The 22,306-nt window shown below is 31.2% G+C and overlaps 3 protein-coding genes and 1 long non-coding RNA gene across 10 annotated transcripts; 1 reads left to right on the top strand and 3 right to left on the bottom strand.

The window, feature by feature from the left end:
- Positions 1–257: 257 nt before the first annotated feature.
- Positions 258–4,844, bottom strand: Hs3st-B (Heparan sulfate 3-O sulfotransferase-B). 2 transcript variants are annotated; one of them, XM_074140938.1, is made up of 7 exons: positions 4,462–4,844; positions 4,256–4,387; positions 3,930–4,132; positions 2,722–2,895; positions 1,123–1,342; positions 813–1,057; positions 258–460 (listed from the first exon to the last, which is right to left on the bottom strand). In XM_074140938.1, the coding sequence occupies exons 1-6, from the start codon at positions 4,600–4,602 to the stop codon at positions 821–823; spliced, it is 1,107 nt and encodes a 368-aa protein (XP_073997039.1). In that variant the 5' UTR covers positions 4,603–4,844; the 3' UTR covers positions 258–460; positions 813–820. The 2 variants fall into 2 exon arrangements, with proteins under 2 accessions (XP_073997039.1, XP_073997038.1); XM_074140937.1 differs by having other exon boundaries at positions 258–1,057.
- A 1,611-nt stretch (positions 4,845–6,455) lies between these two features.
- On the bottom strand, positions 6,456–7,341 carry Lamtor2 (Late endosomal/lysosomal adaptor, MAPK and MTOR activator 2). 2 transcript variants are annotated; one of them, XM_074140955.1, is made up of 3 exons: positions 7,089–7,341; positions 6,845–7,007; positions 6,456–6,776 (listed from the first exon to the last, which is right to left on the bottom strand). In XM_074140955.1, exons 1-3 carry the CDS (start codon positions 7,154–7,156, stop codon positions 6,630–6,632), a joined length of 378 nt encoding a protein of 125 aa, XP_073997056.1. In that variant the 5' UTR covers positions 7,157–7,341; the 3' UTR covers positions 6,456–6,629. The 2 variants fall into 2 exon arrangements, with proteins under 2 accessions (XP_073997056.1, XP_073997057.1); XM_074140956.1 differs by having other exon boundaries at positions 6,456–6,717.
- Positions 7,320–16,282, top strand: LOC141460703 (uncharacterized). The gene is made up of 2 exons (XR_012462304.1): positions 7,320–7,448; positions 8,594–16,282. It is a non-coding gene; the product is annotated as an uncharacterized lncRNA (long non-coding RNA).
- Positions 9,856–20,554, bottom strand: U2af50 (U2 small nuclear riboprotein auxiliary factor 50). Of its 5 annotated transcripts, XM_074140919.1 has the most exons (11): positions 20,493–20,554; positions 20,352–20,415; positions 19,309–19,563; positions 19,081–19,208; positions 18,852–18,968; positions 18,629–18,776; positions 16,376–16,455; positions 13,556–13,678; positions 11,444–11,602; positions 11,151–11,315; positions 9,856–10,367 (listed from the first exon to the last, which is right to left on the bottom strand). In XM_074140919.1, exons 2-11 carry the CDS (start codon positions 20,368–20,370, stop codon positions 10,236–10,238), a joined length of 1,326 nt encoding a protein of 441 aa, XP_073997020.1. In that variant the 5' UTR covers positions 20,371–20,415; positions 20,493–20,554; the 3' UTR covers positions 9,856–10,235. The 5 variants fall into 5 exon arrangements, with proteins under 5 accessions (XP_073997020.1, XP_073997019.1, XP_073997021.1 ...); XM_074140918.1 differs by having other exon boundaries at positions 20,352–20,531; XM_074140920.1 differs by having other exon boundaries at positions 18,638–18,776; positions 20,352–20,531.
- Positions 20,555–22,306: the final 1,752 nt, after the last annotated feature.

Below are 22,306 nucleotides of genomic sequence, written 5' to 3'. Positions count from 1 at the left end.
ATTTACAGCGCTAAGATTAATGCAATTCCAGCGGAAGAAATTGTATTCACCAAGAAATTATTACAAAAACTAGATAAAAAATCTAAAATTATAATTCGCCTTTATTTTATTGGATTCTTTGCATGTTTAACCTGTAAAAAGGCTTGTAATTCTTTTATAGTTAAGTTGATTGTAACTTTTTTTTCTTACTTGGCCGTTGTCAATTCAACTTATCAATAAATAAATACAAGAAAACAACAAATAAATATTTACATATATATAAAAAAAAACTGATTTATTTGGACATTATTTTCACTTATTTCTCTACAGTAGCTGGATCGAGCAGCTATAAATTTACTCTATAAAATATAGAATTGATATGTCAGGATCCAACTTCTAAAATTCATCTTACACGTAATGCAATGGTCAATGTTGTACACAATTTAAAAGAGAGATTCTGAGATCACTTCAGCTTTAAGCACTAAGTAAAAAATTATTAATTAAAAAAATAAAATACAATTTTTAAAACAAAGAAAAGATAAAAGATTCAAAGCAAAATTAATCTTTTTGTTTGATTTTTAAAGCTACAAATCGCAGAAGAATAAAAGTAACTAAATTGTTTTGCCTTAATTAAATATAAATTGTACTATAAAAAGTTAAAAGTAGCTTTTTTTCTTCAATCACTAGTTATAGAACTCCAAAATTACTTTTAAACAATAATAATAAAAGTGTTGAGCATTTAATTTTCTGGGTATCTAAACTCGATTATTACTCCCGATAGGACGGTATCACAAGAAATATATATATTATTTATATATACATATATACTTCACCATTTGTACTATGGCCAACCAAAATTTATTCCAGTCAACTGGTAAAACTTTATATTGAACGGTCGATAGAACTCACGAAGCCTTTCAATTACTTCTGGTTTTATATAAGGATGATTTCTTCCTTTTGTTTTGCCTAAACAGTGCGGCGTTGAACGTCCTTCAGATTTCATTAAACATGGAAAACCTTTTGTTGCATTAAAATAAAAATGTTTTTCCGTTATTACACGTTTCAATCCAAGAAAATCCTGTAACAAAACACTCATTCAGAGAGAAAAAAAAACATATTTCTTAAAAGTAAAACAAAACTTACTTGTACTTTGGCCATTTCAGACGCTGGATCAGCAATTAACCGTTCTCCACTAACGAAGTGCATCTGAGCAAGAGGAAATTGTCTAAGCCACTTAGAGAGGTGGCGAGCATAAACACCAATACGAACTGGTCCCCAAGTTGTATCAACAACGTTATATCCTGTTCCTCCTACAAATGCTAAGCATTCAAAATTTTGCAATCCATTTCTATTTTTCTTTTTGCTGTAAATAAAAAAGGGCAATGATGCATCCGTAAGCAAAAATCTGGTATTTGAGTTTTCAATTTTCTCATTCTAAAGGTCTCTAGATTTAAACATTTTCCTTCAAATATAAGTCTTCCTTATATGGTAGATTTGGTACATAAAACATACATGATAAAACGTTCTAATGAGAATGCTGAATTCCCTAAATTATTATTACTTTTATTGTTAAAACAAGCACACCAAAAAAAAAAAAGAGAAAGACCTACAAAAACTATTCAAAATATACAACTTACTAAAAAAATTAATTCAAATTAGTGTTCTCAAATCAAATTTTTTTCACAATTACAATTAAAACAAAGAAAGAATAAGTCCATGTCTGTACACAAATAAAAATCTTACATTCCATAGTTACTGCTAAAACCAATTAAATGACAAAAAAATCCAATATATCCTCTTAAATAAACCTTAAACCACTTGAATAAATTTTGCCCAAAATAGTTTCAAACTCAAGTAAAACCCCTTTGGCGAATGCCTGGTAACTTTACCAGAAAAAAAAATTATTTCTGTAGAATTAAGTTTCGGAATTTCAATCTATTTGCGGTTAACAAATTCTCTTTCGAATAGGAATTGAATACATTTCACATAAATATCATTGCGTACGGAACCATAGAATACAGAACGGCATTTTATAAAAGTGTCTTTCACCTCTCAATAAGCACCTTGCTTAATCAAGTTTCCTAGAAAACAATTCAAACAAAAATAGTAGACCTCGATGGCAGTAGTCTGCAAACAAATGAAATGAAAATCTTTAGAATAAAAAAAATAAATAAAAAATGGAATGCTATCCTATTCCCACTACCCCTCTTCCAAAGTTCACTTTAAAATAATTTTCTTAGGAAATATGTTTCAAAAATTGAAGACTTCCATGTGCGCAATAAGCACAAGTGTAAACCATTTTCTGAAAATCGCAAACAAACTGAAATATCGATTAAGTGAAGTGGCTTTTCCGGTTATCTGATTCTGATTTTGTAATTGATTATTCTAGGAAAATTCATTTTAGGTCTTCTGCTATGAAACAAGGTATCGTTTCGGTATAATGTGCCTAGTAAAACCTAGTTACTGTTAGTGAGAATTAAATGTTCCTGAATTCGGAATTTGAAAAACTCAGAATTTTAGGATGAGAAAAAGCGTGAGTTTCCACACTAGATTTTTTATTTATGGAGCACATTAGAAAAATTTTAAAGAATAACTTTTTGGCTCTTAAGCGCGCTCAAACCGATTAGAAAACTCAAAACAGAAATTGTGCACTTCTGGAATACTATCTCTTCAAAAGCTAAAACACAGTAAAAAGACTACACAGATGTCCAAAGCATAATGAAAGAAATAAGCGAAACACACCTTGCTGCTTGAGTATAATCTGAAATAGCCCTTGTAACAGGATCTCTAACTACAACTAGTAATTTGGTTTTTGGATTCATTTGCTTAACTCTTGAAGGTACTTCTTTAGTTACAAAATAACTTGGAGTCTTTTCCATTGTAACTTGACCTTCCAAAGTAGGTGGCATTTTTTTTCTAAAAAAAAATATAGTATATATTAAAACCAGTGAAAAATACGTGAAGTAAAATAATTAAAAAGTAAAGAACATATAAAATCGATAGGTAATGCAGCTATAAACCTGAAATATAATTTATACCTACCTGTAACACTCTCCAACTTATTTGATTAATGAATAAAGTTAAGGAAAATTTATGACAGAGAAAACAGTGCTGCAACAGTTTACATCAACGAATCCAGGATCTTAATCGGGCTCAAGCCCTACAAGTGTACAGATGAAGTGTGATGGCAGACTCCCAAAAGGATAGCAGTTAATATTAAAATTAAAATGTGAAAAAGCAAAGCCAAAAATGTATGAAAAGATATACAACCAAGTATGTATATGAATAAGAAGGGAGTGAGAATTTATCAGGATAAGTACGGTCAAGGAGACGTTTCATAATTTACAATAGGGTTAAATTATCTGGCAAGATAATTTTAAAAGAAAGAAAAGTTTAAAGTTTATAAGAAAAATTAAAAATAATTTCCAACATTAACGCAAGAAAGCCTTCGTATTTTCCATTCGATATCAACAATGACAAGAAACTAGCAGTAAGAAAGCAAAACAACTAATGTGTTGTTTGAAAGCAAAAAAACTTGTTCTTTCAGTATACATATCTACACTGAGCAGTGTGTACAATTCAAGAAAAAGCAAAGTGTATAGTTAACGGCATTTGAGTTGCAGCACCTAATAAGAATCAGGAGAGCAAGATAAGAATAAAACGGTACGGTCAATTAAAAAAAAAAAGAAGCTCGAATCTAAACGGCTGCCAGAAACTAGGAATCATAGGCTTCAGAGAAAGCGATAAAGAAACGTCTTAATTATACATGGGGTCACTTGAAAAAAACAGTAGTAACACAATAAAAATATTAATATAGAAATAAATTACAACCCAGAAATAACCTGCGAGAATTCAATTATTTTACTGTTAACTGCACAAAGGTGGTAGCGGAAAAAGAAGACAAATTAAATAATACTTCTCAATTTATAATACTATTTTAAAGTACTAACCTGTACCAATTAAATCCTTTTGTATAATACCTATCAAAAAAATGCACTTCAGATCCAGCAGCTCTAACGTCTGGATGTAATCGTAGAAATTCTAAAAGGGCTCTGGTCCCAGACTTTTTAACCCCTATAACGAGGGCATCAGGGAGTCTTCTTACTGGTTTTAAGCTGTGCTTTCCGAGAAGCAGATATTTAGAACTCGTGTCCTATCGGAAAGAAGGTAAAATGAAGAAAATACAATAATAACCAATACCTTATTGCATTCCGAATTTAAAAGGCAAGAATATTAATATAAAAAGTTTATATACAGATAGGTAGATTACAATTACCTCATATGTTTCTACCTTACTTTGTTCTATTCCTACCCAACTAATAAGAGGTATTAATCTGACAAGAGGATCATAATGCTTAGAGGTAACGTTATCGACAATTTCTTTGGTTTCACTGTGATATATTTCTTCCTGAAAATTTAGAAAAAAGGAATTTTTTTTTTTTACTTAATTTTGTTACATTATTAGAAAATTTTAGTACGTACTTTGCTCAAAACACCATGTACTTTCAAAATAAGACATTTGTTTGACAAAACAGAATATAGCATTAATGAACAGGCCACAATTACAACTGCACAACATTTTTTATTTGTAAAACGTGGAAAAAACTTTCCACCCCACAGCATTGCCCATGAAGCATATTATAAATCCCAAAACATACGTAGTAAACTAAACTTTTGCAATAAAATCAACCTCATTCCAATCTTAAATACTTCCGCATAAAATACTACTTTCAACATTTTCCCATTTGGCAATAACGTTCGGACCTATACTATCTTTCAGTTTTTATTTAAGTACTTATATCAGCTTCATACAACTCCGCAATATTCATAACCCTCTCATTACTGAATAATGAATACTGATATGCATGTAATCATAATAAAGAGTTGATACAATCGAATGTCTTAACATCGATTTTATCTGTAATATGACTCAGTAATTTTACCTTTTGCTTTGAGTAACTAAAAAAAGTTTCATTTTTAAGAACTTTCAGTTTCAATATGTGCAAAAAAAAATAAATAAACATCTCGTATTATTTTTCAGTGGTTGTTCCGTTTAAGGATTTTGAAAGTGTTAGGTACCACCTTGCGTAGTAATTACAAAGTTCAATTCCCACTAGTTTCATTCTAACTCGATCTTCTTGCTTCCTTTACGAAAAATCGATACTCATCAAATGTAATGTGTTGGTGCTGCTGTACCACATAAGAAGTTGAGTTGATTTGTTGCGCTTACTCAAGTAGATACCGCTGAAGCTTCATACCGTGGTAATGGTGAGTGATTTCAGTGGGCTCAACAAGAAACAGGCAAGAGAAGGTGCCATCTTAATTCTTGCGCCCAATCATAGAGATTTATAAAGAATGCTTATCCTAAAGACTCTTTCGAGAACAACAAAAATTTTTAGCGCCATTTCTGGACCCAATCTAAAGCTGTTGACAAGTTGATTCAGCATGTCCAATGTCTGTAAAGAAACGGTAATTTACAAAGGAAAACACAAGTAATATAATGCTCCGTTTTCCAGTAGTTTTAGACAATCTTGGATTCTCAGACGAGGAAGAGACGAAACCTTCCAACACAGGCTTATAGGACCCACAACATTGTGGTAAAAAGACCAACGATCACTTTATCAGGGATAGTTGTTTGTTGATACATGCAATATAAGAATATTGCCCCTGTGGGGGAGGTCGTGGTCCTAATCACAAACTCTGCAGCCCAAAATCAGCCCATTATAGTTCTATTAGGAGGCATCTTTTTTATTTCGAAGTCAAGAAATTTCTCACTGACCAAATTGGACCATTCTATGAAAGTAAATTAAGATTAATATTGTTCATTCGTTAACTTTCACTAAGATCTCGCAATCTGAACTTGTAAAATAAAGAAAGATTTTGTTACTCTGAAGTTAGAGGCAGCTACAAATAGGTGTCAGAGAGGAAAAGAGACTTCTGTTTTCATTCCTTCAGCTTCAATCGAGGTATTCTAGAAAAGATTTCAGCTGACGAATTTCAATTGGATACTGAATGAATGCTGGTTCACTTTACCCGAACGCGTTCACACATCACGTACTGTGCAGACTTGTATATGCGAATTTTGTTAAATAGGAATATCTTCAGAAACGCCAAGATCCCTGAAGAAGCCGCAATCTACTACGAAAATTGAAAAAATCTAAAAATAATATTTTCTTTTGTAGTACCAAAAATAAAATAGAAATGTATTCATGTGAATTCTGAAATTAGATGTTAATTCAAACATGGGCCCAGATAACAACTCCTATTTTTAAATATAAATTAAAAAATATAAACCCCTTTTTTTCCACTGAAACTTGTTTGCAAAAACACGGTAAGTTAAAACGATTGAAGAGACCAAGAGAGCTAAGCTTTTGATGTTAACTACTTTAATTCATTGATTGGAGGAAGTTGAGTTTTGCACCATTAACGAATGACGGATCTCTAGTGAATTATAAGCATTTGATATCAACACAATGTGACAGGGAAAAAATACTTTTACTTTGCTGTTATAAGTTCAGCGTTTACAAAAGATTATATATTTCCACTTATTATAACAAAATTTTAATATAACACAAGTATGTTCTTATTATTCAACTGAATGAAACTATATTATCTTACATTGATAACAAGAAAAACCTACTTCCAATGTGCTAAGAAGTTGTAACTTGCGCCAAAGGTCCTTCCAAGTATAAAGCAAGGGCACTGGCTTTCTCTTTGAGCATTCCAAATCCTACGTTGCTTTTCGCACATAAACAAAGAAGAATGTTTGATACTTGAATTATTACAACCTTTCCTTCCTAAAAAGGGAGTAAAAACTTGAAAAATAAAAAGAAAACAAATAAACGAGTACATGAAAGAAACTTACCGAACACTCCATTAATACCATTTGCAATTTATCTTCTTTTAGGGCAGTTCTTCCAGTTCTTTCATAGGCTGACCAAATGTTACTAGCGATAGCAGCAGTAACTGTTGCATCTCTATTTCCATAACCACTATAGGCCAAAAGTGCTCCTTCCTGATTTAACAATCTTGAAATAAAATATATTTTTCTTTAAATCTTAAAACTTATAGTTTAAAGACAGAAAATTAATACAAACTAATTTTCTTACAACGTATTTTCCACATTAGCAGTATTTGCTTGACTAAGAATTTCGGCCAGAATTCTTGGTCTCAACATTATTTTTGTTTTATTTTAACTTTAATGTTTGCTTGCCAACTTTCTTTTATATTACAGCTCTTCAACACACGTAAAAAATCCTAACATTTTTTTACTAATTAAATAACAAAAACACTAGACTAAAAATAATAAACTACAGGAAAATTACCTTCCTTCAGATAACCTGCCTCATACTCTATTCCAAAAATAAACCAGATTGTTTTGGAGATATTAGTTGAAACCGAAACGATTTTAAAGTCGTGGTTTTTTGAACTGTGGTTCCGAAATTCTAAATGAAACAAAATACATATAGGTATAGTTCGTTTTTTTTTTAAAGTTACCATTACTTATTAAAGCTAATATTACTTTCATTTTACTCGAATTTTCTTTTTTAAAGTTTAAAAATGGACTTGAAGAATTCTTAAAAAAATAAGTCATGGATCAATACTTTTTATAAGCAATCATAATTAAGTATTTATTAAACGTATTATGCGCGTCTTAATGCAAATCTTAGGCATATATTTCTATTTTATTTTTATTTATTTTGATTTTCTTATCTTAAAGTAACTGCTAGGATTAATGGGGTTACTCAGATTTGTATTTAGTAAATAACCTACATAGTTAATTTTTCTATATTGTGCCTAACTCATGTTATGAGCTGTGTTACTCAAAAAATATAAAATTTGATTTTGATTAATGGGGTTACACTGGGCTAGTATATAATCAAATGTTGATAAGACATTCGAAAATACGCATGAAACTTGCCAGGATGCTCCCGAAATTGATGGTACAAGTGATGAAATTCACCAAGTTCATTTCTAGACTTATTTATGTCATGTACACTGCAGCTCCTACTACTAAGCTGCTGCAAATACCAAAGTTTCAACGAAGAATTTTCATATAAAAATAGTTCCTCCATCTTGTTTTGTCAAAAGGAGAACGCGACTAAGCTCGTCACTATGTGCATGCGAATCTTTGCTCGCTGCTCGTCGCTCTCTTTGATTTGAAGCAGCTATCATCGCCGCTCCACTATGTTTCAAGCCTAGGTGGGAATAATTTCGTTGCTCTGCTTCCTTCCATGATAACTGACTTGTTGAAATGAACCGAGCTTATAACCATAAGCAGAGAAAAAACATTTCATTTGTTTTTAAAATTTCACTTTTTGGATAAGAAACAAAAACCATTCCTATTTGTTTTGCGCAACAACGGTGAAACAGTCCCGCGTCAAACCAGAACATTGAAATGATGGGCAAACACATCACAAACATTGCTTACCAATCTGGACTAGCCTTAAATGAATTTTTAATTTGATGAAAAATCGATCAGGAAATTTTAATACCTCTTAATTCTAAAAAGAAATTAAGAAAAACACTTAATGTAGCTGGAAATCGTCCACGAACTCAACTAAATATTTTAAATCGGTTCTGAAAATTGAAAGTAAATATTACTTTGTTGTAGTTTCAGCGCACTTTTTATAAGGATCGGCCATCATGTCAAGATGAGATTTATTTCAATGTGCCTGAATTAAGCTGGCTCGTTAGTGGTTTTGCAGTATCCATTTTTTATTTTTACAGCTGATAAAATTAAGGTTTCCGGCTCGTTCTTATTACTCATTAAATAATGACCTTTGGGTTTGATTGTATAAATTACATTATTGATTTTAAATTTAATAACATAAGGGCCACCCAATTTAAGAATTATTTCAGAAATAATTCTTATAACGTGAAAAGAAATGAATTTATCTAAATATTGTTGAAAAACATTTTGTAAATTCCAAAATATATTTACAATAATGTTACTTTATTTAAATCATTTAAGTGCAAATGTTCCTTGTTTAATTATAGAAATATTAGGTTTGTGATATAAGCATTCTAAATTTAGGAATGGGTATGAAATCCAATTATCATTTGTGTTTTCTGGTTTTTGGAAAATATTCCATGAAAGACAATTTTAATCCTGTTAAATCAGCTATTATATTTTCTCGCACAGACAGATAATCTTATTACTTTACTTATCAACTTTATTGTATATTATTAATTAATATAATTTTTATACATTGTAGGAAAAAAGTTTCTATATTTTTATGATTTTTTTATGTCCGCCATTATTGATTATTTTTTGTATGCCACCAACCAGCAACTCGCGTACCACAGGTTGGGAAACGCTGATTTAAATAAATCAGCTTACGTATTTATTTCATTAAAACTTTTTATTTTTGTACATCTAAGCTTATTGGCGTCCAGACCTTTTCTCAGTGCCCTGCCCATTTCCGGACAGTCGCCAGACAGTGAGCTGTAAGAAGCTCCTAGGAAGAAAAAATCTAAGGGCCAGCAATTGGATTTGGACCAATGATCTCCGCGTCGGAATCCAGTATTCGCCATCCACTCAGTTAATCCCTTCCCCGAATATTATTACTATTGTTTTTAGTACTACATTCCGACTTATTAGTTTAGTTATTAATAAGCCAGTCTAAATTTATACATTATCATTTTATTTATTTTTTACTAAATACCTTATATAATACCAAACTACTGTACTGTTAACATTTTCTTTTTTTTATTCCATTAAATAAAAATAATGGAATAATTTTAAATACTTTATCTAATATTTTGTAAACCACCACATCTTGCCTTTTCTAGTATACTGTACACTTACATACTCAGATCCTAACATAAATCACATCAGAAAAACCACCATAATAAAGATTAAAATAACTAAAGTAGGTGAAAGAAAATGTTTTATTTCAATACCCATACATTAAAAACAAATTTTTGTAGGATACATAATACTATCCTCAATCAGTTGAAAAGAAAAGAAGTAAAAATAATGCACAATAATCAAGAAAAAGAAATATTTACATCCTCGCATTCGTTTCACTCAGTAGAAAGAAATCTAAAGACTCCAAAGATTGACTTTCTTCAAGACTGTTACCATATATAATGTTTAAAGAAAAATGATTAGAATTAATGTTTGTATTTCTCTAGCAAATGTTGAGTTTTTTTTTCTTTTTTTTACATTCATTTAATAATTTTGTGTACTAAATGTACACCACTTTTTTCTCTTTTTTTTTGTTAAAAAAAAGAAAATAACAAAAGCCTTATTAAAATTCTCGTCTATGGTATTTGTCAGGATCGAAATACGAGGTTACCACCACTCTGTTATTGAACTTTCTTCCGGTAAGTGCTTGCTGTGCTTTTTGGCAGTCAATTATCGAATTGAACTCTACAAACACCTGTAAATTCAAAATAAGTGTTATATGTGGATCTAGCTATAGTAAAGTAAGTAAAGTAACAGCCCATTTATTCAGGCGGTGCTTAACGACCAACCAACTACCAATTAGGAATAGTAAGTAAAGTAATTGCCTATTTTTTCAAGGCGGGCTTTTCGTCCAACTACCAATTAGGTGTCGTGGACGGAGGCGACTAGTAAACATACTTTACTGTAAAATTCTTTTATTAACCATTAAATAAAATCCAAGGCCTAAGACCGGGAATCGAACCCAGTACCACAATACATATTAGCTTTACAGGTCTCGCCTCTAACCCCTCAGCTACCGTGGCGTCTCAATTAGGAATAGTACATTATCAGTTGTTCCTTTAGAAGAAAATCCCAATACTTTACTCCCTCTCAAAGAAACTCTACTAAAATCGATTATCTTGAAATAAATTAGTATTTACTAAATCTCAGTTGGAACCCGATGGAAGTATCCAATCGAAATATGAAGTTTGGTCTACCTGCATTTTGAAACTAACAAAAAGATTTTTTTGGGAGGTGGGAATCTGGGACTTTTAAAACTCTATTTGAAAAAATTATTTTTTATTCAAGGAATGTGAGAAAGCATAAAAAAATGTAAATAATAAAAAGGATTCTTTTGGAACCTATGCTAGGAGGCAAAGTCTAATGATCTTAAAGTTTCATAATGGCAATATGGAAGTATCTACTAAAACCACCAAATCAGAAAAAAAAAAAAAAATCCTGAATTAAATTTAAAACAATAAAATGTATTTAAGTATACCTTTCCACAACCTGGCACTTCAACTCCTTCTATTGGCCTAGGTATTTCTAGAGATCTTACAATTCCATACTTGTTACATTCTTCCCTGATATCCTCCAAAATATCTTCATATTCTTCCTCATCCCTCAGTTCTTCAGGTGTAACCATATTTAACAAACACAATACCTAACAAGGTAAACGGAGAATTATTAAAAAATACTTTTAATATATTTTTTAAAAAATATACAAATAAGACTAACTACGAAAAAAGATATATTAAAAGAGATCAACAAAGCAAATAAAAATTAGTTTACCTCAGTGGCAGGCCCGGAAACAGACACAAGATTAAGTCCAGGAACTTGTATGGTGACGGGTAATTGCTGTCCAAGAATAGTGTTTTTAGCACCAACACTGGCTCTTTGAACAATTAATTTTTTATCGCCCAGCTGCATACCATTTAAGCCTGCTATTGCCTGAAAAGAATAAACAATATTTTTTAAGGAAATCAATATTCGCACCAAATCTGTTTGTACAGTAAACACTCATGAGGCAGATATGAGGTTTTTCTCAGAGAATAAAAATAAAGGCTAAACCTTTGAACGATTTGGATCTTAAAATGCCTTTTCTGTACTCATTTGTTGTATACAAGAAAGAATTAATGAGTAAAAATTGGTCAGCGGGAAGATTTTAAAACAAAATGCCTAAATGCGATTTCTAGAATATAGAATTTTATTTTATTTAAGTGCGTAATCAGGAAGAATAGCAAATTTGCGTGATTGTACGTACATTCACTTTGAAGTACTCAAAATGTCCACAACTTTAGAAAATAAATTTTAAAAAAACCGTATGAGTGAGAGTATCACATAAACTTACATATAATAGTAATAATCTAGGTGAGCTCAGCTTTTTACTTTCTCTTAACAATAATGACAGACATGGTCAAAAAAGATCGATAGTTTCAGTTACTGAAACTACAAGTACATCGATGTCTCAATTTTTAGCTGACTACTATCTATCACGACTACGATTGTAGTCTGGCTGTAAATGACTGTCACAATGAGGATCTGCAAAAGCTGCAATAGAGGATGTTAGGTGCGAAGATCGTGTTCTCGAAACTCATGGATGAATTTAAAATCAACTTCCAGGCGAAAATTCAACAGGAAAATTCGTTTTGAATTAGGAGATCGTCACCTCCTAACTGACAGTAATGTCATCATTCAAGAAAGTCTTAGGACATGGAAAGCTACAAAGTATTGAAAGATGCACCCCATTAGAAACCACTCATGCTCTAAGATTTTTCAAATATAATTTCGGGAGCACGCTTTTTCAGGAATCAGTAAGTGGGCGCAGTATATCAACAGTGCGTTGTACCTTTCATAAAAACCTATTTCACATTCTTATCATCCCATCGATTGGGATCTGTCAAAGTGATGCAGTACTTTAATGATAAGCTCTTGCTAAAATGTTCCCCACTTTTACAGAAAAAGACTCCTACGATATTATTAACATTCATTAATTTAAACATCTGTTTCAAGATATTTACTTTATTTTAAAATATTTTTCAGAAAATTGGAATAGTCATTCAAGGCATTCCTCGAGGATATGAATCAATCAATCAATCAAAGAAACTATTGGTAAAAATTCCAAGCTATAAGAAAATTTTCGACTGGGCGCTGTTTAACAAAGAAAGCTCTTTGGTTGCATCATATATCTTGCTGCTTCTTCCTTCTAAATTTAGTTCAAAAATGTTTAGCCTTAACCTTCAACTAACAATTATTCGGTTTAGATTTTTTTTTTTTTACTTTGGGCTCGTTAATTCTGATATAACAGTGCATCCCCGTATTTAAAGAGTGTTCTCTCATTATAGACAACTGGCCATCACCGGGCCGTGAACTACGCTTAGAATATTATTTTTGTGGAAGTTAACAATTAAAAATTACTAAAATTATATGTAACTTAATAACACACAAAAATTAATTTCAAAATCATTTTTCGTTTTACTGCGGTAAGTGGTTGGGAAATAATTTTTTTAGAGCAAAAAAAGTGTTCACTGAGAAATTAATAAAAAAGTTTTGTGATTGTCACCTTTTAAGGAGTTTTACTTTCATGAATAATAATTCATTTTATTTTTCAAAATCCCTTTTCTGGTTCAAATACATTTGCTCTTATTTTAATTTAAACTAAACATATATATAAAACTCACATTTCACAGAATCCATGTACGAACAGGATATTTGTAAAAATAGGACTTTTTGAAAAGTATTAAATATATCTGAATACGTACTAAAAATCAGTTGGGATTTCCTGCCAAAAAGGAAGTCATTGAGGAGCGGGAACGAAGGATTCAGGTAAATGAAGAGTTTTAGTAGGATCCTTTTGATGTTAGTTACTTGTAAATTTTATTGTACACTTTTTTTTTTGCTTACCTGATCAGTCATGATTATGTCAGCGTACTCGCAGAAAGCGTATCCTTTACTTAAACCTGTAGCAGAATCCTTCACCAAATTGAATGCTCGTAATTGACCAAAGGACATCAATAGCTCCTTGACCTAACGAAATGCTGCCTTTAGCATGTTTTATTATTTAAGGCTTAAAAAAGCCAAACTTTTTTTAAAAATAATTATAAGAAAAATGATTTATTACTTTTTTATTAAAATAAAAACTGATTCATTTATTTTTATTTAGTTTTGAAATTTTGAAAATTAAATTTTAATGTCTTTTTATGGTTTTTTGATTAACTCACCCATCTTTTACTCCTTGAAGGACTTAGAAAAATGAAATAAAATTTTAAAAAGATGCAAACATATACTTACCTTAATTAGATGGCAGCCAATTTTGCTACTCAGTCGCTTCTCAATATGGTAAGGATAAATACTGCAAGGTGCGATTATTAAACCTTAAACAACTGGTTGCAATCCGATGAATTTGTGTGAATGAAATTGGATGGGAAAATATAAACAAGAAATCAGTTTTTAAAGATCAGTTCACATAGTTTCAAAGGAATGGGTAACACGTTTTTTGCCCCCATAAATTATATTCAAGTGTGAATGAAAAATAGAGTTAGGTTTACGAATCTCAGCGATAAGAGGAACAGCTAAATACAAGATATGGATAGTGTACTTAACTTTAAAATTCAAAAGTAAATTTTTATACTTTAAATCTATCTTCAATGAATAAATGAATAATAAATCAATTTCCTGTCTAATGCCTTAAGATAGGGTCTCTTACAGAAAAATATCTCAAAAATTTCTTGCTGAATGACGCAAAACTATATTACTTCTCTTCTCAGTGAGATGTCTAGAGCAATCTGGATACAAAGAATGAAGATATATAACCGAAAAAAATAACAACAGCAGTTAAATAAAAATAAAAAGTAATGTAATTGAGGCCTATCCCAAATATTAAAAAGATTCAACAGACTTATATGTTACTTGCACAGAATTTAATCTTTTTTTTTTTTTTTTTTTTTTAAAAAAATCCTGTCGGCATGAGCTAGATGAAAACCGAAAATTTTTCTACAATTTTTAAACTATTTTATGATGTGTATTCTTAGTTTGACTGCTCTTTCCCCAGAAACCATTAATTTTGATAAACATAACATTAACAACTATCACATTGAAGCAACGTCACAACCAATCATTCTTGGAAAAGTCTGCAACTCAATCAAAACTAAACCAATTTTAAGGAAAACATTTCAACATAATTTGATCAATCAAATCAACCAGTTAACGTACAAAGTTTAGTGAAATTCGAGTAAATCAAGATTCCGGATTACCCTTATATATTTGTCTATGTAGTAAATAACAGCCGAAAAAATATTGTATTTTTAATCAGCGTGTGCAGGATCAAATCGCTTGAAAAATAGAATACTGAATGGAACGTTTAAAAAAACGATTTTATTTGAAATTAGTTTAAAAGCTCAAATATTCAAATATTGATGCACGATGTGCTTTTTGCCCAAACCAACATAAACCTTCAGAAAGTCACCAAATAGCAAGAAAAAACAGCTAAAAAAATATAAAAACCAACTATTTTTAACAACGAAATTTTGTAAAAATAAATAAATAAAAACAAAAAACACAATCATCGGTTGCACACAATTGGTAAAATGTTTTATAAAACGAAAAAATAAAAAATAAAAAAGTTAAAATGAAAAATAAAAACAAAGAATGCAGACTGAATAGCAAATGTATGGTCCCTGTAAATGAGGATAGACTCAATGTAAAATTGCATGAGACTTGCCTCGTGTTGGCTTCTGCTGTACTACACAGTGGACCCCATATATTACCCACGAAACCTTGCTATAACGCAAAAATACACGTAAGTCAGTCAACTTTTTATAACATAATAATTACTTTGTTAATTTATTTAAACTAAATCATTAAAAAAAAATTGTATATTTAAGAAATCAATGGGATTTTTTTAATTTGCAATCTTTTTGAATAAAAATAAAACATGCATTTTTTTTTTTTTAAATAGCAATTTGCGGGCCAATTTTAAATAAGCCACTGATATTTAAAAATTATTATACTATTCTTTTGCAATAATAAATATATTTTAAAAAAAATTATAACAATTAAATTGGATTATTCCTGAAACAAAAATATATTTTTTTTTCTAAATTGTATAAGCAGGCACCTGCTCCTTCAAGTTGACTGCACCTAATCTGAAATAAAGAGAACCCTGGAAAGAAAAACAAACTGCACGGTTTCCGGGAAGCTTGTTATGATGGAGCTAAATAGGGGGAATAAGAAAAAAAAAATAAAAAAAAAGGTTCTAAGGGGAGGAAATCCTACACTTGAAAAAGAAATAAATAAACTTCAATGATCAACAAAACGTCAAGACGGAGCGAAGACCGGAAATAAATGAAAATGATGGCACTTATCCTTCAGCAAACCTGTAAACCTGTGGAAAAAATGTGCGATGTTTTCTTCTCCTCAACTGTCAGCTACGATCTTTCGGTTCACTTGTCTTTCTGGATGTTTTCCTTTTGGAATCACTAAAATTTGTTCTGCTTCTTCATCTTCTTCATCATTCAAAAAGACTAATATTTTCTTTGTTGGAAAACATACCTTGAAGAGATATTCAGTGGACAAATGTACGTTTTATCGTTTATTGTTTTAACCACTAATTAATAATTTTTTTTATTTAATCTTACTAAAAATGGCCACTGTATGTCTCTCTTTTGTTTACAAAATATTTGTATGCATATAATTATAAAATATATAGGTATAAAAACAACTTACCTGGTCTTCGTTCAAATAATTTGGAAGTCCTCCAATAAAAATTTTGTGAGGTGAATCGGGTACTACAGTGCTTATCACACCTGAAAAATAATATCTGTATTTAAATATACTAAAATTGAAAAACAGATTTAATAAAATCACATCAAGTAAAATATTAAACAACTGAATAAAAAGACATCTAATACTTGTAAATATTATACAGGTGATGAATTTTTTTTTTTTTTTTGGGTATGTTCGACAGTGATGGTATTAGCCCCAACCGTCACTATTACAGCAAAACAATAAAATATCACTTTTAGAAGAGTACTTAACTTCACCCTTCCCTATCAACCACGCTTAAATGCACTTTCCTGGAAAAATTATTCAAATAATAGTAAAAGACCATACCTAGATAGTGTGAACACAAATTTTAAAGAAAATCATTGCATCTTTTACAAAAAACTAAAAATATTTAGTACAAAGGAACTTCCGATTGGTAAGATATCTTAAGATAAAGGAAGTATAAAGGTTTACATTCTATCGCACTATCTCCGTTACCATTCACGGGGGGAGGGGGGAGCAGAACGATAAATAAAACCTACTTACTATCAGCATCATTAATTACTTTAAATGATAACTTGAAGGCAAATTATTACATCCAATTTTAACAGTAGCAAACACGACATTTGCTAACTTATTTATGGTAAAATTTTATACACACATTACAGTACCAACGAAAATAGTGCGACCTGAAATTTCTTACTTTTAATCTGAAACTGACTCAAAAACACAAATTGCTTCTTTTATTTACATTTATATGATAAAGCAAATAGAATCACTTTCCTAACATTGTCATTGCGAACCTTAACCATCTTTCCTATGCTCGTGAACATAAGGAGCAGAACTCCCATTCGGATACTTCAAGAACCCGTTGAACCATTTCTTAACGACAACATGCAGTAGAAACTGCATACTTTCCACGCCATCCTGAAGTCGGCTGGGACATGACGAAACTAAGGAGGCGATTGGTTAATCACAAGAGGGCGTATCTGCGGACACGTAGTATCTGCGGAGCAGGGATATTCCTCATTGCAATTTTCTCAAGTAATAAATAATTTAAGTTAAAATTTCTACTAAACGTAAGAAAGAGTACTTTCTTTTTTTACTTTTCTTTATTTCATACTTGAATTTTTAAAATAGATCTATGAAGATCGCAGTGCACCTTTGGAGATATACCAAATATGCATTTATATAATATATCGAAATATACATTTCGATAATATATTTTAGATTTGAGTTTCTTCAGAATAAATGTTTGTGGTCCCATGCATGGAAAAGATGAAATTAACCAATGGGTATATGAGGGGTTACTTGCACTAAATGTAGTAGTTCAAACATGATATTTGGTTTATGTGCCATCAGGGGAGATGTGATAAGGTTTTGGAAAATATCTGCCAAAAGTAATGTGAATTATTAATAATAATAAAGTAAGAGAATGCCACGTGAATCCACGCTTCTTGAAAAATTTCTAGATTCAAATTCATTTATCGGTGAATAATATTCAGAATTAATTAACTCAAAGCAACAATGCAGCACTGTATTTTGTTTCTAAACATAAAATAGTAATACCTATTTCCAAAAGCTACTTTTTAAAAAAACATAATAATCTAGTATGAATCAACAATACGTATGTATTAGCGTTTGAAATAAAGATAGGAAAATTTCTTTTGTCTTGTAATAGAACTCAAGATTTGACCCCACTACACATCGCAGATGTCATTAAGTGTGGGTTGCTTAAAGCTTATCATAGATCGGTCATAATTTTTAATACTTTCTACTCGGCTTACATATTAGTCTACTAAGGTAAATAATCCAACGTACTTTTACACCTTAATGAATTTGTATAATCTAATAAAAGCAGTTTAAAATTAATGAAATGTACACATTACCTAGATCTTATGGCGTAAAGGTATTTTTTTTTTTTTTTTTTTTAAGTTGCGGTGTATGTTGACATATCTGAGGTCATAGACGCTAGGAGATTCATTTCAGGGCACTATCACCTAACCGTTAATGTTCTCTCGTCCCCACTTCCATCGCCGGATTTTGAACTGAAAGAAGCTCTTAGGAAGAGAAAATCTAAGGATAGGAGGCTAAATTCGAACCCGAGAACTTCGCGTTGGGATATAGTGCTTTAACCACAAAGTTCATCCCTTCCCTTCCTATACAATATTAATAATGATAAGATATTAAGAATATATAAACATTTCTTTATACATTTCAGACCTGGAACGTTGAGTGCACCGCCATCTGCTATGCCTGGAGTGGGTTGGTAATCGTGTGGTCTCCTTATTTTCAAACTCTGTCCTTTAAAATTAATGCCATCAAAAGCCATGGCTTGGGTTGTCTCATCTATTGAACGAAACTGGATCGAAAGAAAAATTCACATTAATAAAACTGGTTTGCCAAATAAGCTGCACCCAACTAAGTTCAAAATTACCTCCAAAAAGGCAAAGTTCTTGTCCAAATTTATCTGGCAAGCTAGTACAGGATTGCCAGCAGCCTGTGCTAATCCAGACAAATGCATTTGCTGGTTAAAAAACTCCATCATTTCATCCTTAAAAAGAAATGCATTTTCATAAAATTGTACAAAACCGATAAAAAATATCAAACCTAATTTAAAAAATAAAACTCCGATTAAAAAACATTCTAAGCAGATAGATTCTTACTTCAGTGACACCGAATGGTATGTTTCCAACGTATAGTCTTCTAGCTTGTCTTGTGATCGTAGAACCAACCACAGGTACCGCAGCTTGTGGCGTATCTGCCACAATATTAGCAGGGATTTGCCCAGCAGCTACAAAAAAAAAAAAAAATGTACGATTGTTAAATTAATAAAATGTAACGATTTGAAGTAGCAATGAATCTAGGAAAATTGCTCTTAAAACATAGTTTACCTTGCATTGCTTTATATTGCAATGGACTTATATGTTCAAAACCCGGGGGTGGAACATCCCAATACAATGAAGGCCTTCTTCTTCTACCTTTACTCTTCTTCGGCGATCTAGAACGACTTCTTTTTCTATCATGTTTATCCCTACTTCTGCTTCGCCTCTCTCTTGATCTAGATCTACTCCTTTTCCTGTGATCTCTATCCCTCTCTCGAGATCTTGATCTGCGACGCCTTTCCTTATCTCGATCTTTGTCACGGTCTGAAGCACACAACATATTATGAATTACTATAAACATAAAATTTTTCTTGAATATATTGATCCTTTAAGAGATTTATTCGTGTCATTTTTTTAAATTTTCCTGAGTACTTCTTGGAACAAACTATTGATGGAAACAGACACTAATTTACTTTCACTTTTTAAAGCTTTGAACATTACTCGTGATCTAACAATATTGATTTAATTTTATAAATTCGTCGTAGCACAAATTTAGGAAATAAAATGCATGCTACGACGAATAAAATCAAATATCCACCACTGCGGACCTAACCACATTTTCAACATTGTCATAAAACTGGCGAGATTATTGATGTGACTGTTATCAAGCCGGTGTCTTGATAACTATATTAAATAGGTGATTTTACATTAACTTTATTAGTTGAGAAAATAAAATGTCAATTTGGAAATGAAATATAAATATTGCTATATTCAAAATGGTATGTTCTCACCAAATTGATGAGTCTGAAGAATAACAGGGAATTATTCTCTTATTCTCACAATATGTATATTTCTTTCTATCATATTTTTGCGAAATATTGCATTTAATAAAAATGGCAAGATGCCTGACTTATGTCAGTATGAGTGATAATGGATGTAAGAACAAAAAGGAGAAATAAACCAACAAATGTATAATTATCTTAAAAAAATAAAAATATATTTATATTCAAGTGTGAGAACATACTTAGACAAACTAAAATGTGTTGCCCCAAAAATTAGCAAAACTAGTAATGTCCGACATTATGTTACTAAACTTTGAAATAAATATTTACCTTTCTGATCTTCACCCATTGCTGTTATTTCCTTAAAATGATATCAACACATTAAACAATAATCCTGCAAAAAAATTCAAAAGTTAGGAAAATAAATATATGCAGCTGTTCAAACTCTAACCACAAAATACTTAGACAGACGCCGAATGCTGCATCGTGAAAGCTTCATGAGTATCAAAGTCGGATATTATCACATGTGATATAGTTAGTACGAAGAAAAAAAAAATCAATTATTATTTTTCTTAAAACTTATGAATCTAATAATGTTTATTATCTCAAAATTTTATTTATACCTTTGAAAAAGAAAATTTCTAAAAAATATACAAATCTAACGCGAATATTAAATTTATTTTATTTGTCCATTGATTAAAAATTGTATTTACATTTCAGATTCGATTATGAGTTTTTGTTTTTATTTTATAGTAAGGAACTGGCAATTAGAAAATAATGCTTTAAAAAAAACTAGAGCTTAAGTAATATGACCAAAGAATGCTTGGCGTTTGGTAGTTAATTTATTTAAATTTTACACTGACACCAACCTTTCTGTGGATATTCACTCTTTTAAGACCAAGGACAAAAAATGTTGAGAATTAAAATTGCATTAATACCTAACAACTTGTTTTTTACCGAAAAAAAAATCTAAATTTGAATCGATTCCAGTCTGTTAGCCTAGTCCTTTTTAGTTCATGGTTGGGGGGTTATTGATTCTATTTTCGCTATTACACGCCTATCTCACTTCTGTACTTAATAGGAAATTTGAAAGAATTGTGATTGTAATTTCATTCGTTTTGATGCATTTTCAAGAATTCATTAATTCTTTCTTACATATTTATCGAGTTTACTTACATCAACCTAGAGTTCAACCTACGTACATAAGGTCCGGGACAAAAACATAGCCCATCCACATCTTTTCCATTTAAACATTTAAACCATTGATATTATTATGATTTTTTCAATCAAGGCTTATTTTGCTGTGGTTTGAACATATTTTCTTCATTAGATGTTGTAAATAATAATAATTTGTATGAATCAATAAATAATACTTGATTTTGGGTGGGACTAAATGATAGCACAGTTATTGTTTATTTACAAATAAAAACAAATCCCTTCAATTAAACAAGACTTAGCCAGTTGTGTTTCTACTTTCTTGTCGATAACTATTTACCTTTGTAATGGGACCTGCATAAACTTTGAAATCAGAAAAAAAAAATACCATTCTCCGAATGAAAAATCGAGGGTTTTGCATTTCGGAGATTTCAAAAAATACTGGTAGGAGTAGAAAAGTGATCTTAAACTTTTTGAAAGCTCCAGAAAGCTATGGGACGAAAAAATCTCCTGGAAGACCGCCTGCCCTAACATCACGGCAAAAACGGGCAATTCTAAGGGTAGCTTCCAACTCTACTTTAACGGACCGTCAAATTGCCGCAAGAGCTGGTGTAGACACAAGTTTGAAAAACGTTCAAAAAGTCATTCGCGCAGCACTTCACATTCAAAGGAAAAAAATGAAAGGGATACCGCCCCTAAGTACGGCGCATAAAGAAGGAAGGGAGAATTTGCCCGTGAGCATATCCAATGGAAAGAGCAATGGAAAGCAGTGCTGTTCGCCGATGGAAAAACACTTTTTCTTCTTTCCGCAGGTTGTGATAGTAGTGAGCCTAACCATCAGGACCGTCGAGATTGAATTTTTTTCCATCGGCGAACAGCATTGGACATGCTCACGGGCAAACTTCTTCCTTCCTTCTTTATGCGCCGTACTTAGGGGCGGTATCCCTTTCATTTTTTTATGGTTTCATTTCCAATTTGAGAAGCTTTAATCGCGCTTTACAGTACCACAATTTTGACACTTTTTCTCTCTTATCTAGATCGAAGCCTAATTTGGAGAATTGAAGGATTTGACTGCTATGTTAAGGGTCCATTGAGTTTTAAACGTTGTTAGGCTACTAATAATTCGACCA

Source organism: Rhodnius prolixus, unplaced genomic scaffold, assembly GCF_049639745.1.
Source record: "Rhodnius prolixus isolate KJV_2025 unplaced genomic scaffold, Rpr scaffold_6, whole genome shotgun sequence".
In the NCBI taxonomy this organism is placed as follows: Eukaryota; Metazoa; Arthropoda; class Insecta; order Hemiptera; family Reduviidae; genus Rhodnius; species Rhodnius prolixus.
The sequence above is the reverse complement of the archived record's forward strand: the minus strand, read 5'-3'. Positions and strand labels throughout refer to the sequence as shown.

What these genes read in the sequence shown, in the direction of transcription:
- U2af50 (XM_074140919.1), bottom strand. An exon ending in CAACGTTCCAGGTCTGAAAT is followed by an intron (nt 16,456 to 18,628) that starts GTATAAAGAAAT and finishes ATTATTTTTCAG; the next exon opens with GTGTGATAAGCACTGTAGTA. An exon ending in ATTATTTGAACGAAGACCAG is followed by an intron (nt 13,679 to 16,375) that starts GTAAGTTGTTTT and finishes GCATTTCGTTAG; the next exon opens with GTCAAGGAGCTATTGATGTC.
- Lamtor2 (XM_074140955.1), bottom strand. Translation starts at nt 7,156, where the DNA reads ATGTTGAGACCAAGAATTCTGGCCGAAATTCTTAGTCAAGCAAATACT. An exon ending in GCTAATGTGGAAAATACGTT is followed by an intron (nt 7,008 to 7,088) that starts GTAAGAAAATTA and finishes TTTTATTTCAAG; the next exon opens with ATTGTTAAATCAGGAAGGAG. An exon ending in TGGTATTAATGGAGTGTTCG is followed by an intron (nt 6,777 to 6,844) that starts GTAAGTTTCTTT and finishes CTCCCTTTTTAG; the next exon opens with GAAGGAAAGGTTGTAATAAT.
- Hs3st-B (XM_074140937.1), bottom strand. Translation starts at nt 4,602, where the DNA reads ATGCTGTGGGGTGGAAAGTTTTTTCCACGTTTTACAAATAAAAAATGT. An exon ending in TACATGGTGTTTTGAGCAAA is followed by an intron (nt 4,388 to 4,461) that starts GTACGTACTAAA and finishes CTAAATTTTCAG; the next exon opens with GAAGAAATATATCACAGTGA. An exon ending in AAAGGATTTAATTGGTACAG is followed by an intron (nt 2,896 to 3,929) that starts GTTAGTACTTTA and finishes ATTTTTTTTTAG; the next exon opens with AAAAAAAATGCCACCTACTT.